Source organism: Narcine bancroftii, chromosome 2, assembly GCF_036971445.1.
Source record: "Narcine bancroftii isolate sNarBan1 chromosome 2, sNarBan1.hap1, whole genome shotgun sequence".
Lineage (NCBI taxonomy): Eukaryota > Metazoa > Chordata > Chondrichthyes > Torpediniformes > Narcinidae > Narcine > Narcine bancroftii.
Genome location: NC_091470.1, coordinates 57614158 through 57639760, shown reverse-complemented (window position 1 = coordinate 57639760; position 25603 = coordinate 57614158). Strand labels below are relative to the sequence as shown.

General features: G+C 37.6%; 1 protein-coding gene across 1 annotated transcript in view; it reads left to right on the top strand.

Annotated features, from left to right (window-relative positions):
- The window catches only part of egln3 (egl-9 family hypoxia-inducible factor 3), a 64945-nt gene extending 41426 nt beyond the window's left edge, over positions 1–23519 (top strand). Inside the window, exons 2-5 of the mRNA XM_069916749.1 lie at positions 15338–15457; positions 18393–18529; positions 22645–22718; positions 22804–23519. Coding sequence (XP_069772850.1) covers positions 15338–15457; positions 18393–18529; positions 22645–22718; positions 22804–22835 — 363 coding nt within the window. The 3' untranslated portion in view covers positions 22836–23519. The remainder of the gene's footprint in view (positions 1–15337; positions 15458–18392; positions 18530–22644; positions 22719–22803) is intronic.
- The last annotated feature ends 2084 nt before the right edge of the window (positions 23520–25603 follow it).

Sequence of the window (25603 nt, the reverse complement as noted above, 5' to 3'; positions counted from 1 at the left end):
TAGGGTTTTAAATGGATTGTCCTTTTGTCGATCGGTTTTTAAATGCAAGTCATAAAAAGTTTCTTGGGGAGATGAGAGGTGCATTTGGCATGCCAATGAATAGTGAGTGATCAGCCAAATTCATAATAATCACATTTTGTAAAATGGGTTGTGGACGGATGAAAAAAAAACTCCTACATGGATGTTCCACAGGCAACCACAGAGGAATCTTTGGTAAAATGCTGCTGAATGAGCATTCAAAAGCTTTCTGTTAAGTTCGATATTATGCCCAGTTCTAAAACTTTGATGCAGTACTCATCCTAAAATAGTTTCCAATAAAGTGAAACAAATAGCTCTGAGTAGGTGGTTAGCATGTTTTGTGATAGTCATAATGCCACAGGAAGAGGTCCTTCAGTCTATTAAACCCATATTGATTCTCTGTAGAGTAATCCAGTTAGTCCCATGCTATCCTTAAGGCTAGCATTTATTCCCATCATTTGCTATATTCTCTCCACCACTTTCCCCTCTCTGTACTTTTGACATGGCTGTTTTCTCACCTTTGCAGCCTGATGCAGGGTCTTTGATCTCAAACATTGAATCTGTTTCTTTCCCTATTAAAGACAATAACTTCACTGATTTATCCAAATGTAATAATAAAAGTAAATTACATATATTAATCGCCCCTTAGTATAATCTAAAATCTGGAAATGATAATCCTCCATTTAATGTTGTATTTTGAAGATAGGCTTTGTTTTTATGTGTTTTTTTTCCCTTGCCAAATATATGGAGAAATAGCTGAATCCACTGAGCTGAAAAAAATTTGGGGATAAAAATTGGTAACGCTTGAAAAAGATTTATCTAATGCAATAGCCACAGTTATATCATCCTACGAAATAGGTTTCTCCAAACTAGACCGTTTCTCTTGAGAAAGTACAGGTAAATTCAACTGATCCAAGAAATCCAACATTGAAACATAATAATTCTTAAATTCAGAGTATAAAGGTCTCATTTATTTTGGAATTGTCTGATGTCATATTGCCATTGCTCATACAAATCTTATTCATTTGGCTTTTTTTTTTAGCAATAATTCCTTTTAATTGTCCAGTTAGTAACTTGCTAGACCTCTCCCCATGACTATAAAAATGACTTCTATATCTTAACAATTGCTGTTCAATTTGATAAGTAGAAAGTAGATCAAATTTGGTTTTAAGTTCAACTCTTATAAAAATTAGAATTTTTGTTTTGAGCAAATTGTAGATCAATTTGTTTAATTATATCTAGTGTTTTCTTATTTTTTAAATGTTGGCCATATATGATATGATTTTCCCTCTTTAAATATGCTTTCATTGTATCCCAAACAATCAAGTTAGGACATCATTGGGGAAGAATTAGGAGCAAAAAAAGAACTGAATTTGTTACTCCATAAAATCTAAACATTCTGACAGCAAGAATGGTATTAAAACTCCATTGTTTTTAATCGAGGAATTATCATATTTATTCCAAGATATAGTAACTGGGACATGATCGGAAATAACTATTCCATGATATTTGCATGATTCAGTCAGAGAGATTAATTGATTATCAATTACAAAAATAATCAATCCTTGAATATGAATGATGTGGATAAGATTTTAAAAAGTACTCTTTTTAAAAAAAATTTAAAATTTTTCACACTATGAACCATACTGACCAAAATACAAACATTTCCCTCTTGAATATACACAGTGTCATTTTCTCCCCTTTTCCCCCCCTCCATTCCCTCCCTCCTTCACCCCCCTCCCCACTCACTCAACGTTCAACATATATGATACATTAAACCCATTAAACAATGTCGTCACACAATGAAAATAAACAAGAAATTTGTGTCTTCTACTTTTACATTCTGGGTCAGTTCATTTCGTCTTCTTCTGTCATTTTAGGCGGTGGAGGTCCGCGGTAGGACTTCTCTATTGTGTTCCATGTATGGTTCCCAAATTTGTTCGAATACTGTGAAGTTGTTTCTTAAATTGTATGTTATTTTTTCCAATGGAATACATTTATTCATTAAGAGTACTCTTCAAGTAGGATTTACAACGATGCCATCAATCAGACCTGTAAGAATTAATAAAATGAATCTAAACACAATTAAGCCGTTATCGCTATAAATAATATTAGCATGCACAGTCAAAATTTTATATCCACCAATGGCCATTTTCTACACATGAGCATAAAGAAAAGCATTCTTTTTAAAAAAAAAAGTGTCAGCTGCCATTATCCCGATTATCCAATACTAGTCTCAAATGTTCTTCTAAATGCCATATTTGATATTTTTTAGACAAAAAAACCTAACAAAAACTTAGCAAATCGCCATTTTATCAGATTATTTTGTTCAAAAAAGAACAGCAACATTACCTCAGATCACCATATTGTATTATGTCTATTTTGGCCAGCCCAAAGTAAAACATCTTTTCAAATAGCCTTATTTAATTTGTTTGAACTATTCTAAAGCTTTCTAATTTAAACTAATACAATCCATTATTAATTCATGTTTTCAATTCCAAACTATTCAATACTATTTGCAAATTTCTTAATTCATCAAAAACAAAGCTTTGAGTTGAAACCTCAAAATACCATCAGTTAGACAGCTCTTAACAAAAAGAAAAGAGGGGTTTTCCCCATCAATTTCAACAAAACCATTTAAGATCCAAGCCCCTTGGTTATCAGTTCCATAAAATATGGGGGGGGGGGGGGACTTGAGAGAAAAAATTGTCCCCTAACGATCTATACTTGAATTACAAACATATAGCCCTCTTGAAACTCAGATCAACAGAGAGGAAAAATAACAACAAACCCCTGGTAATCCGCAATGGTACCAGTTCCATAAAAATAGAAAAATGTTAACTCATTCATGACAAAGACAGACCAGAAGTGGCTGAAATCAGCTTTGGAATTGCTGTTTATGCTTGATTATCAGTATTAAAATACATTTTTTGGCCATCATTCTGAACGATTCTCAGGCGTGCTGGATACTGCATAAATGGTCTGAATCCTTCTTTGAAGAAAATATCCATAACTTCTTTCTCATCACAACCACTTTGTAGCACTACTCTTCAACCAACTTGATAGGTTTGCCCTGCTAATTCAAGTCCTTCTTTTTACGAGCCACTTGAATAATTTGTTCTTTTTGCTGGAAATAATGACAACATAAGATTACCACTCTTGGCCTATCTCCAATCTGCCGTTTTAGAAAGGGAATTTGATGAGCGTGATCCAGCAGAAGATCTTCAGTAAAAACTTTGTCATCAAATAATTCTGTAAGTATCTCGATGAAAACTTGTACTGGAGATTTCCTTTCTAGACATCTTTAAGTCCCAAAATACAAAGGTTGTTTCTTCTGTTCTAACCTTCAAGGTTGACCAGATGAGATCCTGCTCCTTTACAGTAGCTTTGAGCTTTTCCATTTTTTCTTCTAGCATACTTGTGTTGCCTTGAAGAGCTTCTTTCAAATCCTTTAAATGGCTTACAAACAGGGAAAGCTGCCATAGATCTGTCAAGTTTGTCCTCTAATTTCTGCGTAACATCTTGAGTTGTGCCATAATCATTCCAGCAACCACTACCAAGATGATAGATCCCTCAGCTTCAAATTTGGTAATATCCTTTATTTTAGGAACTTTTTGTGCCATTTTCTTGATGTAGTTGTTAATATCTTCAATAATAAACAATTCTTCCAAACTTTGAACACCTTCGTCCAAAAAAAAGAATCTGAAAGTGGAAGGGGTTAAGTGTTGGCAGGAGCTAATGCAAGTCCTGAAAAGGGAGATTACGATGCACAGAAAATCTGCCTGAGTTCTAAGATTGCTTGAACAGATCTCCACTAGTGTTCATTCCTGCTCCTTAGTTGTCATTTTTTTGTAAAATGGGTGCTTTCATTTCCTGGTGTGCATGATCCACATCACGGTGGTGGTGGGGGGGGGGAGCGGGGGGCGCTACTGCACTACATGCTCTGCCTCCTTCCCCTTCGGAAGCTGGCTCGGGAATCTCTTCTGCGTAAAAGGACCGCGTGATCTATGGCTCATGGCCTGAAAAGGCAGGGGAATGGTCACACCCTCTGACACCCCCCAAGCTTCGCCCCTGCTCAGGCTCCCTGGCAGGAGTGGGGACTTGGGGCTCCTGGGCAGGAGCACGACCTCAGTGGGGATGTCTGGGATCAGCAGTGGGATTTTTGGTGAGGATTAAACATTATTTTAATGCTTAAAAAGCCTTCACTTGTTTGTTGTTGTTTAAACATTGGTACAAGTGACTTGCTGTGGCTACTGGGCTGTTTTTTAAAACAAAAATGATCATTTATCCAAAAAATTCTGTCATCCAAAATTGGTCTGGTCCTCAATGTACACATGTACACATGTACACATGTAAACAAATAAACAAATGTAAACAACTGGGCAGTACAGAGAAGAAAAACAATAAAGTGCAAAATTAAGAAACCTTAAATGAGTCCCTGATTGAGTTGTAGTTGAGGAGTTTGATGGTGTAGGGGTAGCAGCTGTTCCTAAACCTGGTGGTGCAAGTCATGTGGCACCTATATCTTATTCCTGATAATAGCAGCGAGAACAGAGCATGTGCTGAGTGATGTAGATCCTTGATGATTGCTGCTGTTGAGATTTACAAGGACATTGCCTGAATAAGTTGTAAGGAGAGATTGGACAACTTTTTTTGTTTTTCTTGGAATGACACAACATGAGGGGGAGATCTGACAGAAGTTATGTTAAAGAGGTATTGATAGGATAGATAGGTGGTTGGAATTCCTTTCACAGGGTAAAAATGCTACATACTAAAGGAAGGGCTGGGGGGTGGGGGAGAGAAGTTGTGCAGGGCAGAGAGCAGTAGGTGCCTGCATTGGGATTCTAGTAGTCTAGTGGAAGTAGATGCAATAGTTTTTAAGAGGCTTTTCGATAGACTCATTAATATGTGGGGAATAGAGGGATATGTGCGAGCAGCAAATTTTAGTTTAATTTGGATCTTTTGTTTCGCATACACTTTTGTTCCTGATCTAATGCTTTATTCTTCTATGTACTAAGGAAGATTAGAAGATCTCCTGCTCCATTTCCCACTGGCATCAGAGATTCACTCATAAGCACAGCCAGCTTTTCCAGGACATTTTGCAATGATGCAACCCGTCCATTGCCTCTACTTTGTGTTGCATTGCTATTTTGTCCTCTTTCTTATTAAATTTTCTCACTTGCCCTGTACGCAAAGTACAAATCACCTTTTTCCTCTCCCATTTGTTCTAGCCTATCTCTTCCTATCTGTTTACAGCATACATTGCCTGAAAAATGATTTTTAGCTTCTTTTTGTGTAAGCTGCCATTTATTCCTTTTTGTTTTAAAGCAACCTTATTTTCAACTTCCTCTCTCAAATTTTTTCCCAATGTATTTACAAAATAATGATTTTTTAAAAATTCTTGATCAAGAGTGATTACATTTGATCTGGTTCTTAGTAATTCATCTGATATGCATCATACAGCCTTTTTCTTGTTTTATCATTTTCTTAATCTCTCTTGTCCGTGTTATACTCAGTTCTGGGATGAATCACTTAAAAGAAAATTTATGTAGTTTTATGTGAGATTTCCTTGTTACGTTAATGCACCATGAAAGGTGGTATCTGCATTGACTCCCTGATTCATTAAATCATTCCTAGGCTTCTTACTTCAGTGGTAAAATGTTGTTCTTGTTTAATATGGTGATATTAGATTCTTTGGTAGAACATTAATAGAATTGTAACTTTTTTATTCATGAAATTGGGATCTATGGCTCACTGGCAAGCCAGTGACAATTGTCTCAAAGTTGCTTGTGAATGGCTACGTAATTCATTTCAGACAGTTATTCTAGGAACCGTCACTGATGAAGCACTTGACAGAGTATGCCCATATTGTTCGAGCTAGATGCTCCCCTGACTCAAACAGCTAAAACCCAACAAAGCATCAGGGCCTGATGGTATTGCAGCCGAGATCTACCAGTATAGTGGTAGCACCCTGACATGCCTACACCAGCTGTTCACAAAGTTGTGTGGAATTGCAGAACTACTACAAAACTTCAAGGACGCATCAATCGTGACCATCTACAAAAACAAAGAACATTGCAACAATTATCTCTCTTCCGTCAGTTGTGGGAAAATGCCCCGCAAAGATTATCCTTGGATGTTTGGTGTCCAACATCAATGACCGCATCCTTCCAGAAAGTCAGTGTGGTTTTCGAACAGGCCATAGTACAGTGGATATGATCTTCTCACTGAGGCAGCTCCAAGAGAAATGCATTCAGCAGCAGCGAAGTCTCTGTCACATTTGTTGATCTAACCAAAGTGCTTGACAGTTGGCCTGTGAAAACTCTTACCGAGATTCGTTTGCCCCATGCATAACCAACATCATTCATCAGTTCCACTAAAGTATGGAAGGCCCCATCAACATGTGTGGTGAATTGTCAGACCCATTTCCCATCAGCATTGGAGTAAAGCAGGGTTGTGCTTTGGCTCCTACTCTGTACTATTCTTGGCTGTTCTTCAGGATGCCACATCAGACCCGAAGTTGGGGGTCTTCCTCCAATCTCGCAAGACTGAGAGCAAAAACAAAAGTGAAGGACATTGTGGTGCATGACCTACAGTTTGCTGATGACTGTGCACTGGTTGTCCACTTTCTCGAAGACTTACAGGAGAACACCATTTGCTTTGCCAGTGCTTCTAAGAGCTACAAATTGACAATCAGCCTGAAAAAGATAGGTTTTGTACCAACTAGCCCCTGGCTCAAGCTACGAAGAGTCAGTTGTCCTCGTTGATGACACTTGTCTCAATGCTGCCAATGGGTTTTGCTACCTGGGCAGCACAATAACATCTTAAGCTTCTCTAGATGAAGGGATTGAGTCAAGAACCAGAAAGGCCTGTTTTCCCTTCGGTCAGCTGAAAGAATGGATTTGGTCACAAAGTGTCAGGTTGGCCACTAAGGGCAAGGTGTCACATCAGGCTTGCAATATGGGTATGAGACATAGTCCCCATTATCAGATTCACTTACATCAGCTTGACCAACTACGTTCTCTGATGAAGGCCACCTGGCGAGATAAGGTCTCCAATATCGAGGTCCTTTCTTGAGCTGGATTGCCAGCAGTCTCAACCTTGGTGATATCCGTTCAACTGCACTGGGCAGGTCATGTTGGCAGAATGCCTGATCGAAGACTGCCACCCAAGAGCATCTTTTATGGCCAACTGTCCAGTGCTACCTGAAAATGAGAAAGCCAGTGACTACAGTTCCAAGATATTCTGCACAGGAGCCTCAAGAAAGCTGACATTGCCCCATCAACATGGGAGGATCTGGCTCAAGATTACTCGCAGGAGAGAGATGCCATCAGAAAAGGTGTGGACATTGCTGAGATAAAGCTCGGAGGTAACAGAGGAAAGCCACAGGAAGCGCCACAAGAGAGCTTCTGTCACTGTTGTCCCTCCAGACCTCACTTGCCAAGTATGTGGCAAGCAGAGCCTGTCAAGGATTGGCCTGTACAGCCACTCCAGGATGCACTTATCAAACCCCACAAATGGACAGATACCCAGAAGAAGAAATTCTTTGTAGGAAGTTTATAAAATTGCAACTTTTTTTATTCATGGTTGGCATCCATGGCTCACTGGCAAGCCAGTGATAATTGCCCCAAAGTTGCTTGTGAATGTCTACATAATTCATTTCAGACAATTGTTCATCAAGACTTTAATGTTGGGATGGAGTTGGATCTGATCGCAAAAGATCAATAATTAATTGTTTTGTTTTATTTAAACAATAGGATTGCCAAATTTTTAACTTTTTAAAAATTGGTAGATTATTTACTAACGCAATTAACGGTTGGCGTAGTGGTTTGCACAAAGCCAATGATTGGGACCTGGGTTCGAATCCCGTGTTGTCTGTAAGGAGTTGGTACACTCTTCCCATGTCTGCATGGGTTTTCCCTGAGGGCTCTGATTTTCTTCCACCATTGGAAGTTTGCTGGGGTTGTAGGTTAATTGGGTGGCATGGACTCATGGGCTGGATGGCCTGTTACCATGCAGTATGTCTAAATTTAAATGTAAAAGTTAGTTTTCAGTGATATTAGTAATGCACAGATAATAGTACATATGTATTGGGCATTACAAATATAGGTACACGATCCTTTATCCAAAACCCTTGGGGACAGTGTGTTCTGAATTTCGGATTTTTCTGGATTTTGGAAAGCCAGATTTAAGCCCACCCGAATTGTGCTGCCATCTCCCCCCACCTCCCTCGTCTGCCTGACTCGGGCTGCCGCCTCTCTCCCCACTTGCCGGATTTTGGAGCTTTCTGGATTTTAGATGTCCGGATAAAGGATCGTGTACCTGTATTATGAGAGATAACACGTACTTAAATATACACTTCTGGCATTAAATATTTGCAGGTCTGTGAAGTTGCTCTTTTTGTTTACAGACGATTTGATTGGAGCATTTGAGCTGTATCTAAATACTGCTTTTTTTTTGTGTGGAATAAATTATTTACAAGAAATGGTCAGTTTTTTCAATGATAGAGCAGTGCAGATCAGGAACCAGCCCTTCAGCTCACGTCTTTGATATAATCTGACAATGTCAAACTAAATCTCTGTTCCTTGCATCTGATAGCTATCCTTTCATCCCCTTTATATTCATGTATAGTATCCACAATCCTCTTAAATACTACTGTTGTATCTGCTTCCACCACCATGCCTGCTAACTAACCCATTCCAGACACCGAACACATTTGTGTAAAATATTTGCCACACATGTCTTACTTTAAATTTCCTCTTTAAATGCATATACTTTATTGTGTAATGCTTTTGCTCTGGGGAAAAAGAGTTTGCCTATCCACCATATAAATGCCTTGCATGATTTTATGCATCTCTATCAGGGCTTCGCTTAGTCTCCTGTGCTCTAGAAAAAACAACAGAAGTTGGTCACATCCCTATTACTCATACCTTCTAAACCAGGCAACATCCCGGAAAACCTCATCTGTATCTACAGAGCAATATAGCAGAAACAGGCCCTTCTAGTCCATGCCAAACTATTATTCTCACTTGTCCCACTGACCTGTACCCCCACCATGTCCCTCCGGTATTGGGAAGGGTTGTGGCTGTCATGTGACAGCACTGCCCCCTACCTAGTCGGAGGACACACCAGCTGCCAAACAAGGTTTGGCTCCGCCCCACCATTAGTGCACACCTTGCAGTGGTACTATGTTAATTACCTGGACTGCACTCTGCACCCTGCCTGTGCATGGTCTTGGGCCATTGGCTGTTGTAACTACATATACCCTCCTGGCACTGAGCCATTTAACCCTGTGAATGATCTGGGCTGGACCCTCCAGCACTATAAAGGTGCCATGTGCTCTTTGTTCTCTCTCTCTCGCTCTCTCTCGCTCTTTGTCAGCTTGGGACCACCCTGTTTTACTCCAGGTCTTAGAAATGTGGAAGGGTGCTGGAAAAACTATTGGTAAGATGTGCACTGTTAAAAGGGTTGGGAGCATTTAATTAGTTTCCCCTGTAGCATAGAGCTGTGCCTGCACTGAGTCAAGGGGGGGTGGGCCATCGTAGTGATTTTTCCTTCATCATTGTATGTACCAGTTCAGTGTGTGTGTGTGTTGTTCCCATGCTATTTTCCCCACGTTCATTATCAATTGCTACTATTTCTTTCCCAAGGCTGCTGTAAAGTGTGTGTGTATGCTGCATAGTTATACTTCTGTAAATAAAATCCTTCCCCATCAAAACTGTGTTCATAATCCTTGCCTTTGAGACCTTCCAAACCTGTTTCCTCACTCACAACACCTCCATGCCCCTCCAATCCATGTACCTGTCCAAATTCTTAAAAATTAAAATTGAACCCAAATTCACCACTTCACTTGGTAGCTCATTTCATACTTCCACCACTCTCTTTGTGAAGAGGTTCCCCCTCATTTTCCTTCTAAATCTTTCCCCTTTCACTCTTAATCCATGTCCTCTGGTTTGTATTTCACCTACCCTCAGTGGAAAAGCCTACCTATATTTACTCTGAGCCCTTCATAGTTTTAAATACCTCTATCAAATCTCCCCTTATTCTTCTATGCTCCAGGGAATAAAGTTCTAACCTGTTTAACCTTTCCCTGTAACTCGATTCCTAAAATCCAGGCAACATCCTAGTAAATCTTCTCTGCACTCTTTCAATCTTATTGTTATTTTTAAATTTAGACATAGTAACAGGTTATTTTGGCCCTCTAGTCCATGCTGCCCAATTTATACCCAATTAACATATTATCTCTGCTAAGTTTTGAACAGTGGAAGGAATCTGAAGCCCTCTGGGAAAACCCACGCAGGCATGGGAAAAACATACTGCGGGGGATTCAAATACTGGTCCCAATTGCTTGCACTATAACTGCTAAACCAACTGTGCTGCCCCAATATCTTTCCTGTAGTTATTCTTTTACAGAGCTATCACATTCTTCTTGTTGCAGGTTGATCAGAATTGCATACAGTATTCCAAGTGAAGCCTAACCAAAATTTTGTATAGCTACACTTTTGTATTCCCTGCTGAATGAAGCCAAGCATACCACATGCCTTTTTTTTAAACTGTCCTATCTACTTGCGAGGACAATTTGAATGAGTTGTGGACCTGGACCCTCCGATCTCTCTGCACATTAAAACTTCTAAGAGCCTTAACATTAACTATACATTCCCATTATATTTGACTCCCAAAGTGGAACATCTGACACTCCATCTACCATATTGTTGACTATAGCTGTAAATGATGTACAGTATATCCTGATGCATTCTTCATAACCCTCTCCACAATGCCACCAATATTTGTTTCATCTGCAACTTTCAACCACCTACTTTTTCATCAAAGGTTACTGCCTTGCCCTTATTAACCATCTTTGTCATCTCAAAAAAGCTCAAATAAATTGGTATTGGTATTACCTGCTCCTCACAAAGCCTATTGACTGTCCCCAATCTGACCTTGACTTTCCAAATGTGCATGTATCCTTTCTAATAGTTGCCCTGCCACTGATGAGAGTCTTGGTGCCCCCTAATTTCGTAGATTATTCTTTTTTCCCCTTGAATGAAATCCTCTGTGTGAGGATGCAAAGATCTTTGTCCAGGCCCCAACAATCTCTTCACTTGCTTCTTTCAAAAACTGGGGATCTATCCTGTTGGGTCCAGGGGACTCCACATTATTTTCCATTCACTGTCCATGTCCTTCTCCTTGTAAACACTGATGCAAAATACTTGTTTATACCTTGATCACTTCCTCTGACTCCAAGCATAAATTTCCTCCTTTGTTCTTGAGTGGTCCTATCCTCTCCCTAGTCATCCTCTTGCTTTTAATGCAAGCATAAAGTTCCTTGGAATTCTCTTTAATCTGCTTGCCAAGGATATTTCATATACTGTTTTAGCCTTCCTAATGCCCTGCATGGTATCTTTGTATTCCTCCAGGGTCCTGTCTAATCGTAGTTCCCTGAACCTTGCATGCTCCTCTTTATTGACTAATTTCTTGACTTCTCTCATCATCCAATGTTGACTTGCCTTGCCATCCTTGTCCTTCTTTTGCATTGAAACCTGGTGGTCCTTGTGTTGTTAGACTTAAACAACTGCTATATTTCAGTTGTGGGTTTGCCCAATAATGGCTGATTATAATTAATTCTCCCTAGCTCCACTCTAATTGTGTCACAATTTTGCCTCTCCCAATTCAGTACATGGCCCAAGCTTGTCCTTGCCTATAACACTCTTGACAGTTAAGGAAGAGTGATTTTGCTATTCCCAAAATATCTCCCACTGAAACTATGATCACTTGCCCAGGCTTATTTGCCAATACAAGGTTTAGTATGGCTACTCTCAGGGTTGGTCTATGTTTCAAGAAACTCTCCTGGACTGCTCCATCTAAACCTCTGGCACTAAGGATATCCCAGTCAAAATTGGGGAAATTGAAATTCCCTAATGCAGCAACACAAACTTTCCATTATTTAAAAAAAAATTATCTGTCTACATCAGGGCTTCCCAAACTTTTTTGCTTGTAGAATCCTTCTGGGGAGCACTCGGAAATCTCAGAACTCTGTAGTTATGAACCAGAAGCAGAATGGTGTCAACTTCCGGTACGAGCGTGGTGGAGTCTAATTTAAATTATTTTTTCTTAAACAGTAAGCAATATGAGGCAGTGTTTGCAAATGGCAAATACAAATATCACCAACCTTCCAGACTACAAATGCCCACCATCACCGACCTTTTGGAAGCGGGTTTCCAACTCGACCCCAGCTGCCTACAGACTGGATTTCCCAATGCCTCTGATGCCAATACCCACCTTGGTCCTGGCCACCTGGCCTGCCCACAGTTAAAGTTCCTGATGCCTCCCACATGGGTTTGCATCCTGGTCTCTGCTGCCGAAAGACCCGAGCTTCCAACGTCTCCATCGCTAACCCTTGTCGCCACTGACCCCTCTATCAACGCCAGTCCCAACCAGTCACTTCATCTCATTGTGATCATTCACCTGTCCCTTCTTGTTCTTGCTTGTCTGAGCATTCCTTCAACTCCTGCTCTTGCTTCAAGTTTTGAGATATTTTTCAACCCCCTTGGAACAACGAGCAAACCCATCTTGGAGAGTAGTTAAAGAGATTTAATATGACTTTCAAAACCTTGGTCTGAGTTACCAAATAAGATTTTAAAATTTTCCGAAGTTTGTCACTGACTTCTAACCGAAATGCTTTGGTAATATGAATACTTCTGATTAACAAATATTGATGGGCATCCAAACATAACCATGTGCAGATTGACATTCAGATTAAAAGATTTTTTAAATTATATACAATATGTATTAAAATTAAATGCTACAATTTGATTTTACCAGAATGTATGATCTACTAGGTAGAATTTGTCTCTGCTTAGTAATGAAAAACAAAAGTATAATCTAAATATTGACTAGTCAGTTTTTTAGGATGAAAGTTCTTAATTGTTGCATTTTTCAGATCATTACAATCTCACTTGAGGTTGTTGACATAGACTCGTAGTTTTTTTTAGTGAAGGTAGAAAATACCTAAACAAGTTATTTCTTCTTTGGTCTACAAATAGTGGAAGAAAAGCTAACCATTTGCAACTCTGACATTCATCTAGGAATACAAGAATGAATTGGGTAGAGCAATACATGACTGCACATCTTGCATATAAGCAATTATTGAAAACAACTGTGCGTAGGATCCTATTTCAATTCAAATTTCTGAAGGTCTCCTTTTTAAAATTATATTTCTTGAAATTCATTTTCTTCAATTCAAAAATGAATTATTTGTTTCTCAAAGTTTATAAATGTTTCACCCACCTATAAGCTATTAACTCAAAGCATCCAAGATGTGTGAATTTTTAAAAATATTTGCATCAAAACAATAGTTTTGTAGCATTGAACAGATTGTGCCTTTAGGGATTGCTACTGTTGGGTACGTTCTGTTTAAATCTTAGAAACTGAAGCAGATGTTCAATGACTTGCCACTTCCTAGTATACATTTTTCTTGCATCCCATTTGAATGCTCCTGTTTTCCTGTGTACAGAGGCAGGAAACAAGCAGATGGAACTTAGTAGTTGCTGGAAATGAGGATTATGTTTCAAGTTGTCTTTGAAGTCACTTGTTGCAAACTACATTATTACTAAGTGGCAGCAAAAATATTTGAACAACTGCTGGTTTGTCATAACTATTCTGAAGTAGGTTATTTGAATGAGGCAGAACTGATTGTGATGACTTTAGTCTTATCAATGGTGGATAAAAAATATTTTTATTATTATGTTACTGAGGTTAGTAAAAAATGAGATTTCAGCATCAATTACAGGAAACCTCTAAATAGTATTTTAATACAAGGAAATTCAGTTCTTTAATTATCATTAGTTTGACTCAGTTGTTTCATGATTTAATTTCTGTTGCTGAGGACACAATACTGCAGATCTCTTCCAGGATTATCTTGTTCCTTAAAGAGAAATGATTTGTATTGTTCGAAAACAAGCAGAGCAAAAGTAATCAATTCAATGTGTATATAACAATTAAACCATAAAGCAATTGTTTTTGTGATACTGTAGCAGTAGCTACTAACTCTGAAACATACCACAAGGGGTTTCAGTTGAGCTCCGCCCCGTGCTGGTGGTGATGTCATCATGTTTGCCTGAGGCGTGCGCTTTGGCCTAAGCCACAAGGCACTGAAGTCCCCCGACAGCGCCATCTTCCTGCGGCTGCCCTGACGATAGAAGTAGGGCCAGTTCACCACGAGAGAGATGTGTGCCACCACAATACACTATTTACATAAAGTGTAAAATTATTGGCACTTTCTACCATTCATTCTATTAAAGCAACTTTGAATTGGATATTCCATTGGAGATGATTTGCATATATATAGATGACTGGGCGCTGTGCAATTGATACTTGGGTTTTAATTTGCATCAAGAATGAAGTTGCAACCTAGGGAGGTGGGGGTGGGGGGTGGCTTGGGAGGAGGGGGGGGGAGAAAAAGTCACTGTATATGGATGAGAGGGGGGTGGGGGGGTGGCTTGGGAGGAGGGAGGGGGGGAGAAAAAGTCACTGTATATGTGTGAAAAAGAAAAAGTGTATATCATGGCTAATGTGATTTATGGTGTGAAAAAAAAAATAAAAAAAAAAGAATGAAGTTGCAACCAGGAAGCATACTTAATGGAAGAAAGAATTTCCATGAGCACTCCTGAAGAGAACTGAGGTTCCTGCGTCATTGTGGTTGGAATATAGTGGGAAAGTTAACTTACTGAACTATTTGGTACTCTTAACCTTGGCTTTTGGAAAGCGAGTGGCAGTTTGAGGTAAAGGATGCCAGGGCAGGTGCAACTATCTTTGTAAAGAGTGCTGGAATAAGACTTGAGCACCACCCCCCACTTTTTTTTTAAAATTTATTAACTTCTAACTGGACATTGTGGCAGCAAAGATGAATACTAGAGAGAGAACTAGAAGTATTTGAGGCCTGCCTCTCTTAAAAATACTGAAAAATGTGTGTGTTGGTAAAGAATGTATTTTCTTTAATCTGTATTTACAATGCCAGTATTCATTGCCAATCGCAAAACTGAGCTCATTTGAGAGAGCAGTACAGTCAAACAGGAATCCTTGGGTCAGAAAATACATAGGCCATATTTAAAAATGTCTATAAAAGACATCACTAAATTCAATGGCTATTTAGGGCTATCTGGGAGTTTCATGGTGCCAACTATATATTCTAGATTTAGTTAATTAAATTTGGCTTCCTATCATGTCTCTGATTATTGGTTCAGCAGCAATGGGATGTTATTATCTGTTAAGTTAAAACTGATAATGGAAATTGTTGTAACTGTTGTTTTCCTCTTTTTAGGCAATGGTGGCCTGTTACCCAGGCAATGGAACACGGTATGTTCGACATGTTGATAACCCAACTGGTGATGGGCGTTGTGTGACGTGTATTTATTATCTGAATAAAAACTGGGATGCAAAGGTATGAACTTATTTAGACCCACTTTAATGACAGCATAGTTGTGGAATTACTTTGTTTCCCATCACTAAATGCAAAACATTTTCAATTCTACTGATTTCATCACCTATATCAATATCATGCAAGTACAGTACAACTCCAATTATTCAAAATCCTCAGTTATCCGAATTTTTTTGGACCCAGAAATGACATCACAAGTTGAAAAAAAAATTAATCTGACATGAAAATAGAATGACGGTTTTCTTAGGTTCAGGTAACTCCCTCCCCTCTCTCCATTTCTTTTACCTACCCCAATTGACTTTTCTCTCCAACTTCCCTCTCAAACTGCGTGCCACTATCTCCCAGCCGCAAGTGATCGGAAGAATCCCTTATCCTGATGGGCAACATGCAAGGGGAATCATATTTGATAAAACTGTTGGAGATTTTTAAGGTTGAAGCTAACAGAATAAATAAGCAAGACCTGATGGATTTAATTATTTGTCCTTTTACCTTTTAAAAAGATGCATCTTGGTGTTATAAGAATTCATAGGATTGGATGGGTGATTTGGTTAACATGATTGACAGATAGGAAATGCTGTTACACCTCTGTCAACTTTGAGGAGGATCTCAGCCTGGATGTGAACAAGCACCTGACAGGGTATGAGCTCCATGATGGCTACATCATCACGCTAGGCAAGGAGAGGTTCCACTGCCCGAAGGCGCTCAGTCAGAACCCTCTCCTTGGCCTCCACAGGAGCTCTGATGCTGACTCTGAACCCCCCCTTGGCTTAACACATGTTGGGAGCTCCGGTGCAGGTCGAGGGGAGGGTTTTGAGTCAGGATTCCCAACATCGGAAGCTCTGGTCACTGGACCTCCTAAGTCTGAACCTTCCTCTCGGTCTACCACACACGCACTGGCCGGGTGGCAGGAAATCTGGTGTAGGCAGATGGTGCAGATGTGGTTGTCTCACTCTTACACAGTTCAAATATATGCAATGTGAGAGGGCTATAGGGTTTTGGGTGCTGCTTAGCTGAAAATGGTTGCTCTCCTTTCCTCGCCCCCCCCCAACATTGAGAATTAATATGCGAAGCTGGATCAGCCCCTGCTGGAATGAGCCCACGGGGTGATAGGAGCCTGCCGACTTTCCATTGAGTGTCTAGCTGGCCTGGGAAGCCTCCCTGGGGATCAGTGGCAGAGGTGGGGACATGTTGGGGATTGATAGCGGCAGTTGAATGGCCTTGGTGATCGATGGCAGCATTGGGGATGTGTCGGGGATTGGCAGTGCCCAGCATTTTTTTTGGTGAGAATTAATGCTTAAAAACCCTTCCCTTTGTTGTTGTTTAAACATCGATAGGAGTAATTTGCTGTTGGTACTGGGCTGTTTTTTTTTAAATGACCAGTTATCCAACCATTTTGGATAATCAGAGTTGTACAGTAGCTGTTTTTTGAAGAAAAGCTTGAAAGCTGTGGAAACTTCATTTGGATATATTTTTAATTTGCATTATTTGATGAAATAATTTTAAGGTGATGACGTATTGGAATACCAACACGTAGTCATGGATTAATAAGATTTGGTTAAACCCCATTAATTTCCTCTAATATTTTCTGTTTAACTTCTGGTTTCCATCATGGTGCTATAAACCTTGCGGTGCAATCACTCCTTTACATCACATTGTAGGTACTTTCAGACTAGTGTAAATGAAGATCAAGGAATACACAGCTTCCTGAATAATACAAAGAGGGATAGCACAACATTATGAAAATCTATAGCTTCTGTTTATTAGCCCATAGGTTCATTTCAGAAGATGAGTTTTGATAAATGAAATACAGGTTTATACCTCTCTTACCTGGTGCTCTGTGGTCTGATAGCTCCCATGGTCCGGCAAGTTTGAACCTCTTACAGACAGCACAGGACTCGAACTCTGGCCCAGATCGTTGGTGCTGTAAAGGCGTTGTGCTAACCATATTGCCCCACTGTATTATTTCCTTTTTTAAGCTTTGTTCTACCTTTTGATCTGTTTACATAGGGGGTTCCCTTGGAGTTCTGCATTTTCTGTGGTTATGGCCAGGTCCCAACATCATTGGATTAAAGAGGTGCAATCTTTAGTTCATTGTGGGAGACTTTCAAGTGCTGGCCTCTCATCTCTGCTAATTGGTTACTGAACAGTTGAAAAAATTATGTTAAGCATTTGCACTCATTTGCTGACCTGAATCGACTTTCATAATGACTTCTTCATGGGTGGCCAGAATAACTGGACTTTTTAAAAAGTCTGTAAAGTAATACTTGTGGCTCTATACAATTGCAACTTTCAAAGTGAAACGTATGAACCATGCATGTTGGGCATTCTCCAACTTTTCTATGAACCCAGGAAACATTTTCACAGAATTCTTCTCAGTAGCTGCTTATTTCACACTCACTGCTTTTGTTCCAGATTCCAGCATCTGCAGTGTCTTCTCTCTGCTGAATACTTTGACCATCTGATTTAATGAAGTGGTCTTGCCAGTCTGCAGCTCACTTAGCAAATAATGAGTTCTGAACCTGTAAATGTTTTGAACTTTGTAATTTGTGTTGTCCAGGCACCATGACATGTATTATGCTTGACCCAAAAATCATCATATTTTAATAATCAAAAGAGATTTTTGAAAAACATAAAAACCTGCATATTGGCACTGTTTTAATTACCACACTATTGGTGCTGGATACTTCTGCTGGAAGAAGCTATTCAATGTCATTTTATGCTTTGAGGACATCTTTAGTCCTAATATATACTGTATTGAACAAGTGTTCTGCTCAACAGCATCTGTTATAAGTTTGTTTCACATTGACTTGATCTTTGACTTTAGACTGTTTATTGATATTGGATCAGTAGTCCTAAAAGTTCACACAAATTATATTTAGGTATTATTTTCTATCCAGATCATATGACTCTTATAAAGTTTGTTCTTTGCACTTTTTAGGTTGATGGTGGTATTCTTCGAATAGCTCCAGAAGGAAAGTCTTATGTGGTTGATGTGGAGCCTGTATTTGATAGATTATTGATGTTCTGGTCCGATCGAAGAAATCCCCATGAAGTACAACCAACATATTCTGTCAGGTATGTCCCTGGTTGCAATTCTTTGTAGCTAACTGTAATGAGCATACAAAGTTTCTTTGTATCCAAAAATACTATTTATCCAATTGTTGTCATTGTGGAGAACTTTAATCTTGAAGTAGAGTTTAAATGAGCAGCATTAGTCTTAATTTATATCTGGCAATCTAGTTTGCATGTAATGACATTAAATCTGTTATAAAAGAGATTCTTCATTGTTTGTGAAAGCAAAAATGTATACACACTGAAAAGATACCAAACCTGTTGAAATCAAATGTAATCAGGGTCCTGTTACAATATTGGTCACAATTTCAGGCTTTTCACTAAAAAAAATGTGTAGATCATTAACAATTGAAGAATGCCTTTGGTTTTTTACGTAATTCATGGGTAAGACATTTATTTGAAAGTACAGACACTTGTATTAGCAAACTTTGCATAAACAGCATGAAGTAAGTTGATATTGGAGAGATTCTATCCAGAACACTTGGAGAACTCTGTCTTTTGTTTAAAGTGATGAAAAAAAAATCGCATGTAATATTTTAGTGCTACCTCACTGAGCATCTCACCTTCCAGATGATGTGTTTGAGATCTGGAATCCCAAATTCAACTCTGAGGTAAGAGTGCTTGCAGTAGCAAATTCTAGAGTGTGTCTATGATTGTATCGTTTATTCAACAACAGAAAAACTGGCAGAGTTCCTCTTTCAAACGTGTACTAGAATTCAGCAGTACATGTTCCAGGGCAATGAAAGTTCATCATCTGAATCATAAAGTTTGTTCCCTATACAAAGAAATCTCAGTGGTTTCGTGCAAGCTGATATTTACTTGCAAAGAATTTGGGTTCTAGATAGGAAAGGAAATGTCACACAATGATAATACTGCTCTTGATATTATGTAATTTCATGATTTGTGGGGGGGTTTTTTTGGAAAAATTTGAAGTTTTACAAAATACAAGTATGTAAAAGCTAAAACTACCCCCAACCCCACCTCTTACAACCACCCCCCCTTGAAGCTTATTTAAAAAAAATACATAAAATCATAACAGGCTGTTGTGTGGTATGTCAACTGTTTACATTTTTAACCACAGGTAAAGATTTTACTTAACATCGAGACCAATACATTCCAGATGTATAATTATTTCGCAAACTATGCGTTATCTTTTCTAAATACATATATGATTGAATTTCATTATGCCATCTTTGTATACTCAATTCAACATTATTTTTCCAAGTTACAGCAATACATTTTCTAGCTACAGCCAATCTTAATCGTATAAGTGCAATTTGAGGTTTTTCCAATTGCAAATTAATCATAATATTCTTCATATAACCCACAGATCCAGATATAAATCTATTTGGAATGTCCCACAAAAATTTAATTACTTTTTCCCAAAAGGGCTTAACCTTTGTACAGTCCTACATCGGAAGCACATATCTGACTCACTAAAACCATATCTTTACAATTTTTCAGGAGTTATAATTAACTAAATTATAATGTATATGAATTAATTTTGTGACACCATCCAGACCATTCTTCCACAGATATAGGAATAAATAAATCCTTCTCCCATTTATCTCTTTTTCTGTAATAACAAATACATTTCAGAAATAATCCCTTTTTTCCCCTCATCAGCAATTAATTTCTCAAATTTCGTTTGACCCAGTAGTATTAAATCTCGACCAAAACTTTTTAATAACAAATCACATACTTGATAATAAGCAAATAAAGTGTTTTTTAATATGCCAAACTTCTCTCTAAATCTATTAAATGAAAGAAATGAACCTACTTCAAAACAATCTTCCACCAATATCAATCCTTTTGAATCCTAATCCCTCAAATAAGGGTTATGCATAGAAAATGGAATGAACTGATTCTGATATAATGGAGTTTTAGCTGAAATCACCTCTCAATCCTATAAGTTGATTCCACTTATGCCATATCCCTATCAAATGTTTCAATACAGGCAATTTATATTGTTGCAAAAGCAAAGGATTCCATTTGCATATAAAGTGATATTTTGATCCTTCCTGTATCTGATCCACCTCCACTTTTGCCCACAACAGAGACTGGTCAATATCAAACAGTCTATTAATAAGCTTTAATTACACTGCTTGATAATAATTTTGAAAATGTGGTAGCTGAAGATCTCCTAAGTCATATCTGTGTCAATTTTTGCATAGATACTCTGGATAGCTTACCTTTCCATAAAAACCAACGTACTACTTTATTTAATTCCTTAAAAAACATCCTGGTATAGCACTCGGAATAGATTGAAACAAATATTGAATACGAGGATATATATTCATTTTAATACAATTTACCCATCCAATCAATGTTAATGGTAGAGCCTTCCATCTATTTAAATCAAACTTAAACTATACAAATTTTGGTAGTCCTTATGCACAATTATACCCAAATACTTAATTTTATTTGTCCATTTAAACTTTGTAAGATGCTTACAATCTGAATAATCTCCATCTGATATTGGTAATATCTCAATTTTATCTCAATTTACTTTATAACCTGACATTACTCCATGTTGTTTCAACAAATCCTGTAATGGTTCTAAACAGTTTTTAGGTTGAGACAAATATATCAAACACATCATCAGCAAATAAATTGATTTTTATACTCATGCCAACCAATTGTAATTCCTTTAATATTCAATTCTTGCCTAATAATTTGGACTAATGGTTCTATAACTAATGCAAATAAGGCTGCCTGCCCATTCATCACCATCCGAGCAGAAGGATTAGTATATAATGCCCTACCAATAAAGAGTGGTCCAAATTTAAATCTTTCTAACATTTTGAATAAAAAATTCTACTCTACACGGTTGAAGGCCTTTTCCGCGAGTAGCGCTAGTACCATTGTTTGGTCGAGTTGCTGTCTTGAAGCATTAATTATAATAATTAATTTAGTAATATTATCCTCTGAATACCTGTTTTTAATACATCATGCTTGATCCACATGTACTAATTTTGGCAAAAAATTAGCCAAAATTTTATAGTTTACATTCAGTAAAGATATAGGTCTATACAATGCAACTTTTAATGGATCTCTGTCTTTTTTTTGGTATAACCGTTATCAATGCTCTTGGGAATGACTCTGGAAATAAACCTGTATCAGTGGCTTGTTTAAGTACTTCCGTATACACTGGAAATAACAACTCATGAAATTTTTTATAAAATTCTGTTGTACAACCATCTTCTCCAGGTGATTTTCCACTTGGCATAGATTTTAATGCCTCCTTAAGTTCCAAATCAGTAAATTAACCCTCTAACATCTTAATATCCCCTTCCTCCAATAAAGGTAAATCCAAATTTTACAAAAAAGAATCAATCTGCTCATCAGCAGTCCCTTCAGATGTATAGAAATCCCGATTTATTTTTTGTTAAGTATGAAATTCATCATTAATCTTCTGTGGTTTATAAGTAATTCCTGAACTTCTCCAAACTGCATTAATCGTTCTAGAAACTTGTTCAGTCTTCAACTGCCACGCTAAAACTTTGTGCTCTTTCACCCAACTCATAATAACGCTGTTTCGATCTTGATCATTCTTTCATAATTATAAGTTTGCTTTGTATTATAACAGCTTCAATTTAGTTAACTATATCTTATTTTCTTCTGTTGCATTTTTATGACATGTCTTCTCCAATACTTAATTTCTTTTTCTAAATCTTGAAGTTCTGCTTTATATCGCTTCTTCACTTTTGCTGTGTAACTAATAATTTGACTCTGTAAATATGCTTTTAAAGCATCCCATAATGTAAATTTACTTTGGACTGATCCTACATTTGTTTCTAAAAAGAACCTAATCTGATCTCTTGCATACAAAATAAATTCAGGCCTTTTTAACAACATCTCCAAAGATAATGAATACCTGAAGATTTGTGCTCTGAAATGGTAATGACTGCTACACGAGTGTAGCTGAAAGAGTGTAAGGCTATTTCTGATCCTGACCCATAATAAATTTAAAAATTGATAGGAAAACCAAGCAGCTATTTTAAAGGTCTCCTGAATCATCACCTGGTAAGAATTTCAATGTTTTCTTTAAACTCTGCCAGAAACACAGAGGATTTTTTTTTTAAATAAATTTTGAATCTAAATTAATTGTATTATAGATATGCCATAACAGTCTGGTACTTCGATGCAGAGGAGAGGGCTGAAGCAAGATCCAGGTACCAGAATCGAGCAGGTACAATCAACTTTATTAAGAAGTGACGCATTGTTGTTTTCTAAAAACCTTTATATATTATTAATGAAGAATTTTTGTACTTCAGCTTCTGAACAAGCCACGACTTTTTCTTCATGACAGTAACCAAGGAGAAACTTGACCAGTTATCCAAGCACCTGAATGTTGATAATTCATCTGATGTTTTCAGCATCTCTAAAGACATTTTTCCTGCACAATAACCCCATTTGTGGCTTTGCTTTTGAATGATCTTGACTTCCATTTGCATCTACAATGGAAATGGTACTGGCTGCTGTTTAACTTATTTTTAGCTGAATTAATCTGCAAAGTTGAATTGCACAAAATCAAATTCTGTATCAATTTTCTTAAACTTAACAACATGTATTCCATGTTTCTTGCAAGATTGACTGTGTTTAAATATTATGATTTAGTATAATATTGCACCTTATTCCAGATTGAAATGGTATTGATTAATGCAGTTGAATGAATTTTTCCTGTTTTAACATTTGACATTATCTACTGATTAGTTCCACATTTTTTGGGCTATATAAATAAATCTGGTGCCCTCAGCTTGATTTGAATGTTCTCTATTTGTATGGAAGCAAAATATGACTGTGCAAAACTCCGTAAAGTTGCAGTTTATTAAATCTTATTTCGATGCTCAAAACGTTCAGAATGTCGTGGTTAACTAAATTGAACACAATGACAGCAGCATGATTTTTTTTTCCCTCTCTGATGCTGTTGTTAATAGTAAAGCATAGTTCCATGGGAATTTACAAAATAAATTGAATATGATCATCAAAATTACTGTATTTATGCTACCTTGTTTGCTGGTCAACAATTTGATAATCTAGTAGAAGCAGTAAACAAGTGTGGGGGGTGGGGGTGGTGTATATCTGTTTAGTCTCCAGACAATAAACAGGTCTGTGCAGTTAAGACAAAGCATTTTAGGGTGTGGCCATGCAAAGGAGCTGGACAGATGCATCTAGTAAAACTAGATCAAACAGGATTTATTAAGAAAAGACTAACAACGGACAATATCTGTAAGTTCATTAACTTAATCCATGCAGTACAAGGAAATAAGACGCAGAGAAAGCCTTTGACAGGGTAGAATGGAATTATTTATTCAAAGTATTAGAGGTTCAACCTACCAGAAAAAAATATATTAATTGGACTAAAGCATTATATAAGGGACCATTGGCGAAGGTGACAGTAAATGGATATGTATCGAACCAATTTAAATTAAACAGGTCAACTAGGCAGGGATGTCCACTATCTCCCTCTAGCTATAGAATCCTTGGCAGAACTGATAAGAACAGAAAATAAAATAAAAGGGGAATATAAAATCAGTCTATTTGCAGATGACGTCATGGTATACTTAACAGAACCAGAATTATCAATAAAAATTACATAAGAAATTGAAGGAAATATGGAGAAGTATTGGGTACAAGATCAACGCAAATAAAAGTGAAGCGATGCCAATGAATAATGCGGATTTCAAAGTTTAAGAAAGAATCACCATTTAAATGGCAAACACAAGCAATTTGATACCTAGGTATTAGACTAGATAATAATCTAGGCCATCTATACAAATTAAATTATCAGCCATTAATGAAGAAATTACAAGATGACTTGGAAAGATTTACCACTGATAGGAAGGGTAAATTGCATTAAAATGAATACCTTCCCAAAGATACAATACCTATTTCAGAGAAATTCTTCAATGAGCTAAAGAAAATAATAAGGAAATTCTTATGGAAAGGGGGGGAAACCGAGGATAGTGCTAGATAAATTAACAGAATGGTACAAACAAGGGGGCTTACAGATACCAAACTTTAAGAATTATTATAGAGCAGCACAATTAAGATATCTATCAGATTTTTATCAAACAAGGGAAAAACCAGATTAGACCGGGTTAGAGCTAGATAAAATAGGGGAGAAGGTACCAGAACATATATTTTATAAGTTGGATGAAAAACTGGTGCAACATAGAAGTTCACCAGTACTGCACCATCTGCTTAACATTTGGAAGAAGATTCACGTAGAAAGGAAAAAAACAAATTACCAACTAATCCCTTTCACAATAGATAACCTTACCTTTAGAGAATGGGAGAGAAAAGAGATCAAATGAAGTACAAATATGGTATAACTCATGGCACAATGTTTGCATACCACCAACTGAAAACCTACTTAAAGGACAAATTGGGAAGCAGGCTGAGATTACCAGAAGGAAGTAGATTTGAATATGTGATTCCAGACAGAATGATAATTAAAAGATTTATAACAAACATGTACATCAAGCTGCAAGAGAAAGAGAACGATGAAATAAGCTGTAAACCCAAACAAAAGTGGGAACAAGATCTAAACATAAAGATAAAAAATGAAATATGGGAAAAGCTATGCTCCGGAACTATGAGAAATACAAAAGCATGATACAATATAATTGGTTTCATAGGCTATATATCATGCCCCAAAAGTTAGATGTTTTCTCTGTAAGAAGGAAATGGGAACAACAGTACATGCCATCTGAGTGTGTGAGAAAGTGGAAAAATCCTTCTTCTAAGTAATATAAGAAGTAAAGAATTAGGCCTCAAACTGGATGAAGCGCAAAAAAGATTTATTATGATGGAACACAACAGAGAGGGCCTACTGCGGACCTCCACCCCCTAAAATGACAGAATGAGAAGAAGACGAAATGAACTGACCCAGTGTGTAAAAGTAGATGACACAATTTTCTTGTTTATTTTCATTGTGTGATGACATTGTTTAATGGTTCTATTGTATATGTTGAACGTTTAGTGGGTAGGGAGGGAGGGAAGGTAGGGGGAAAAGGGGAGAAAATGACACTGTATATTGAAGAGGGAAATGTTTGTGTGTATTTTGGTTAA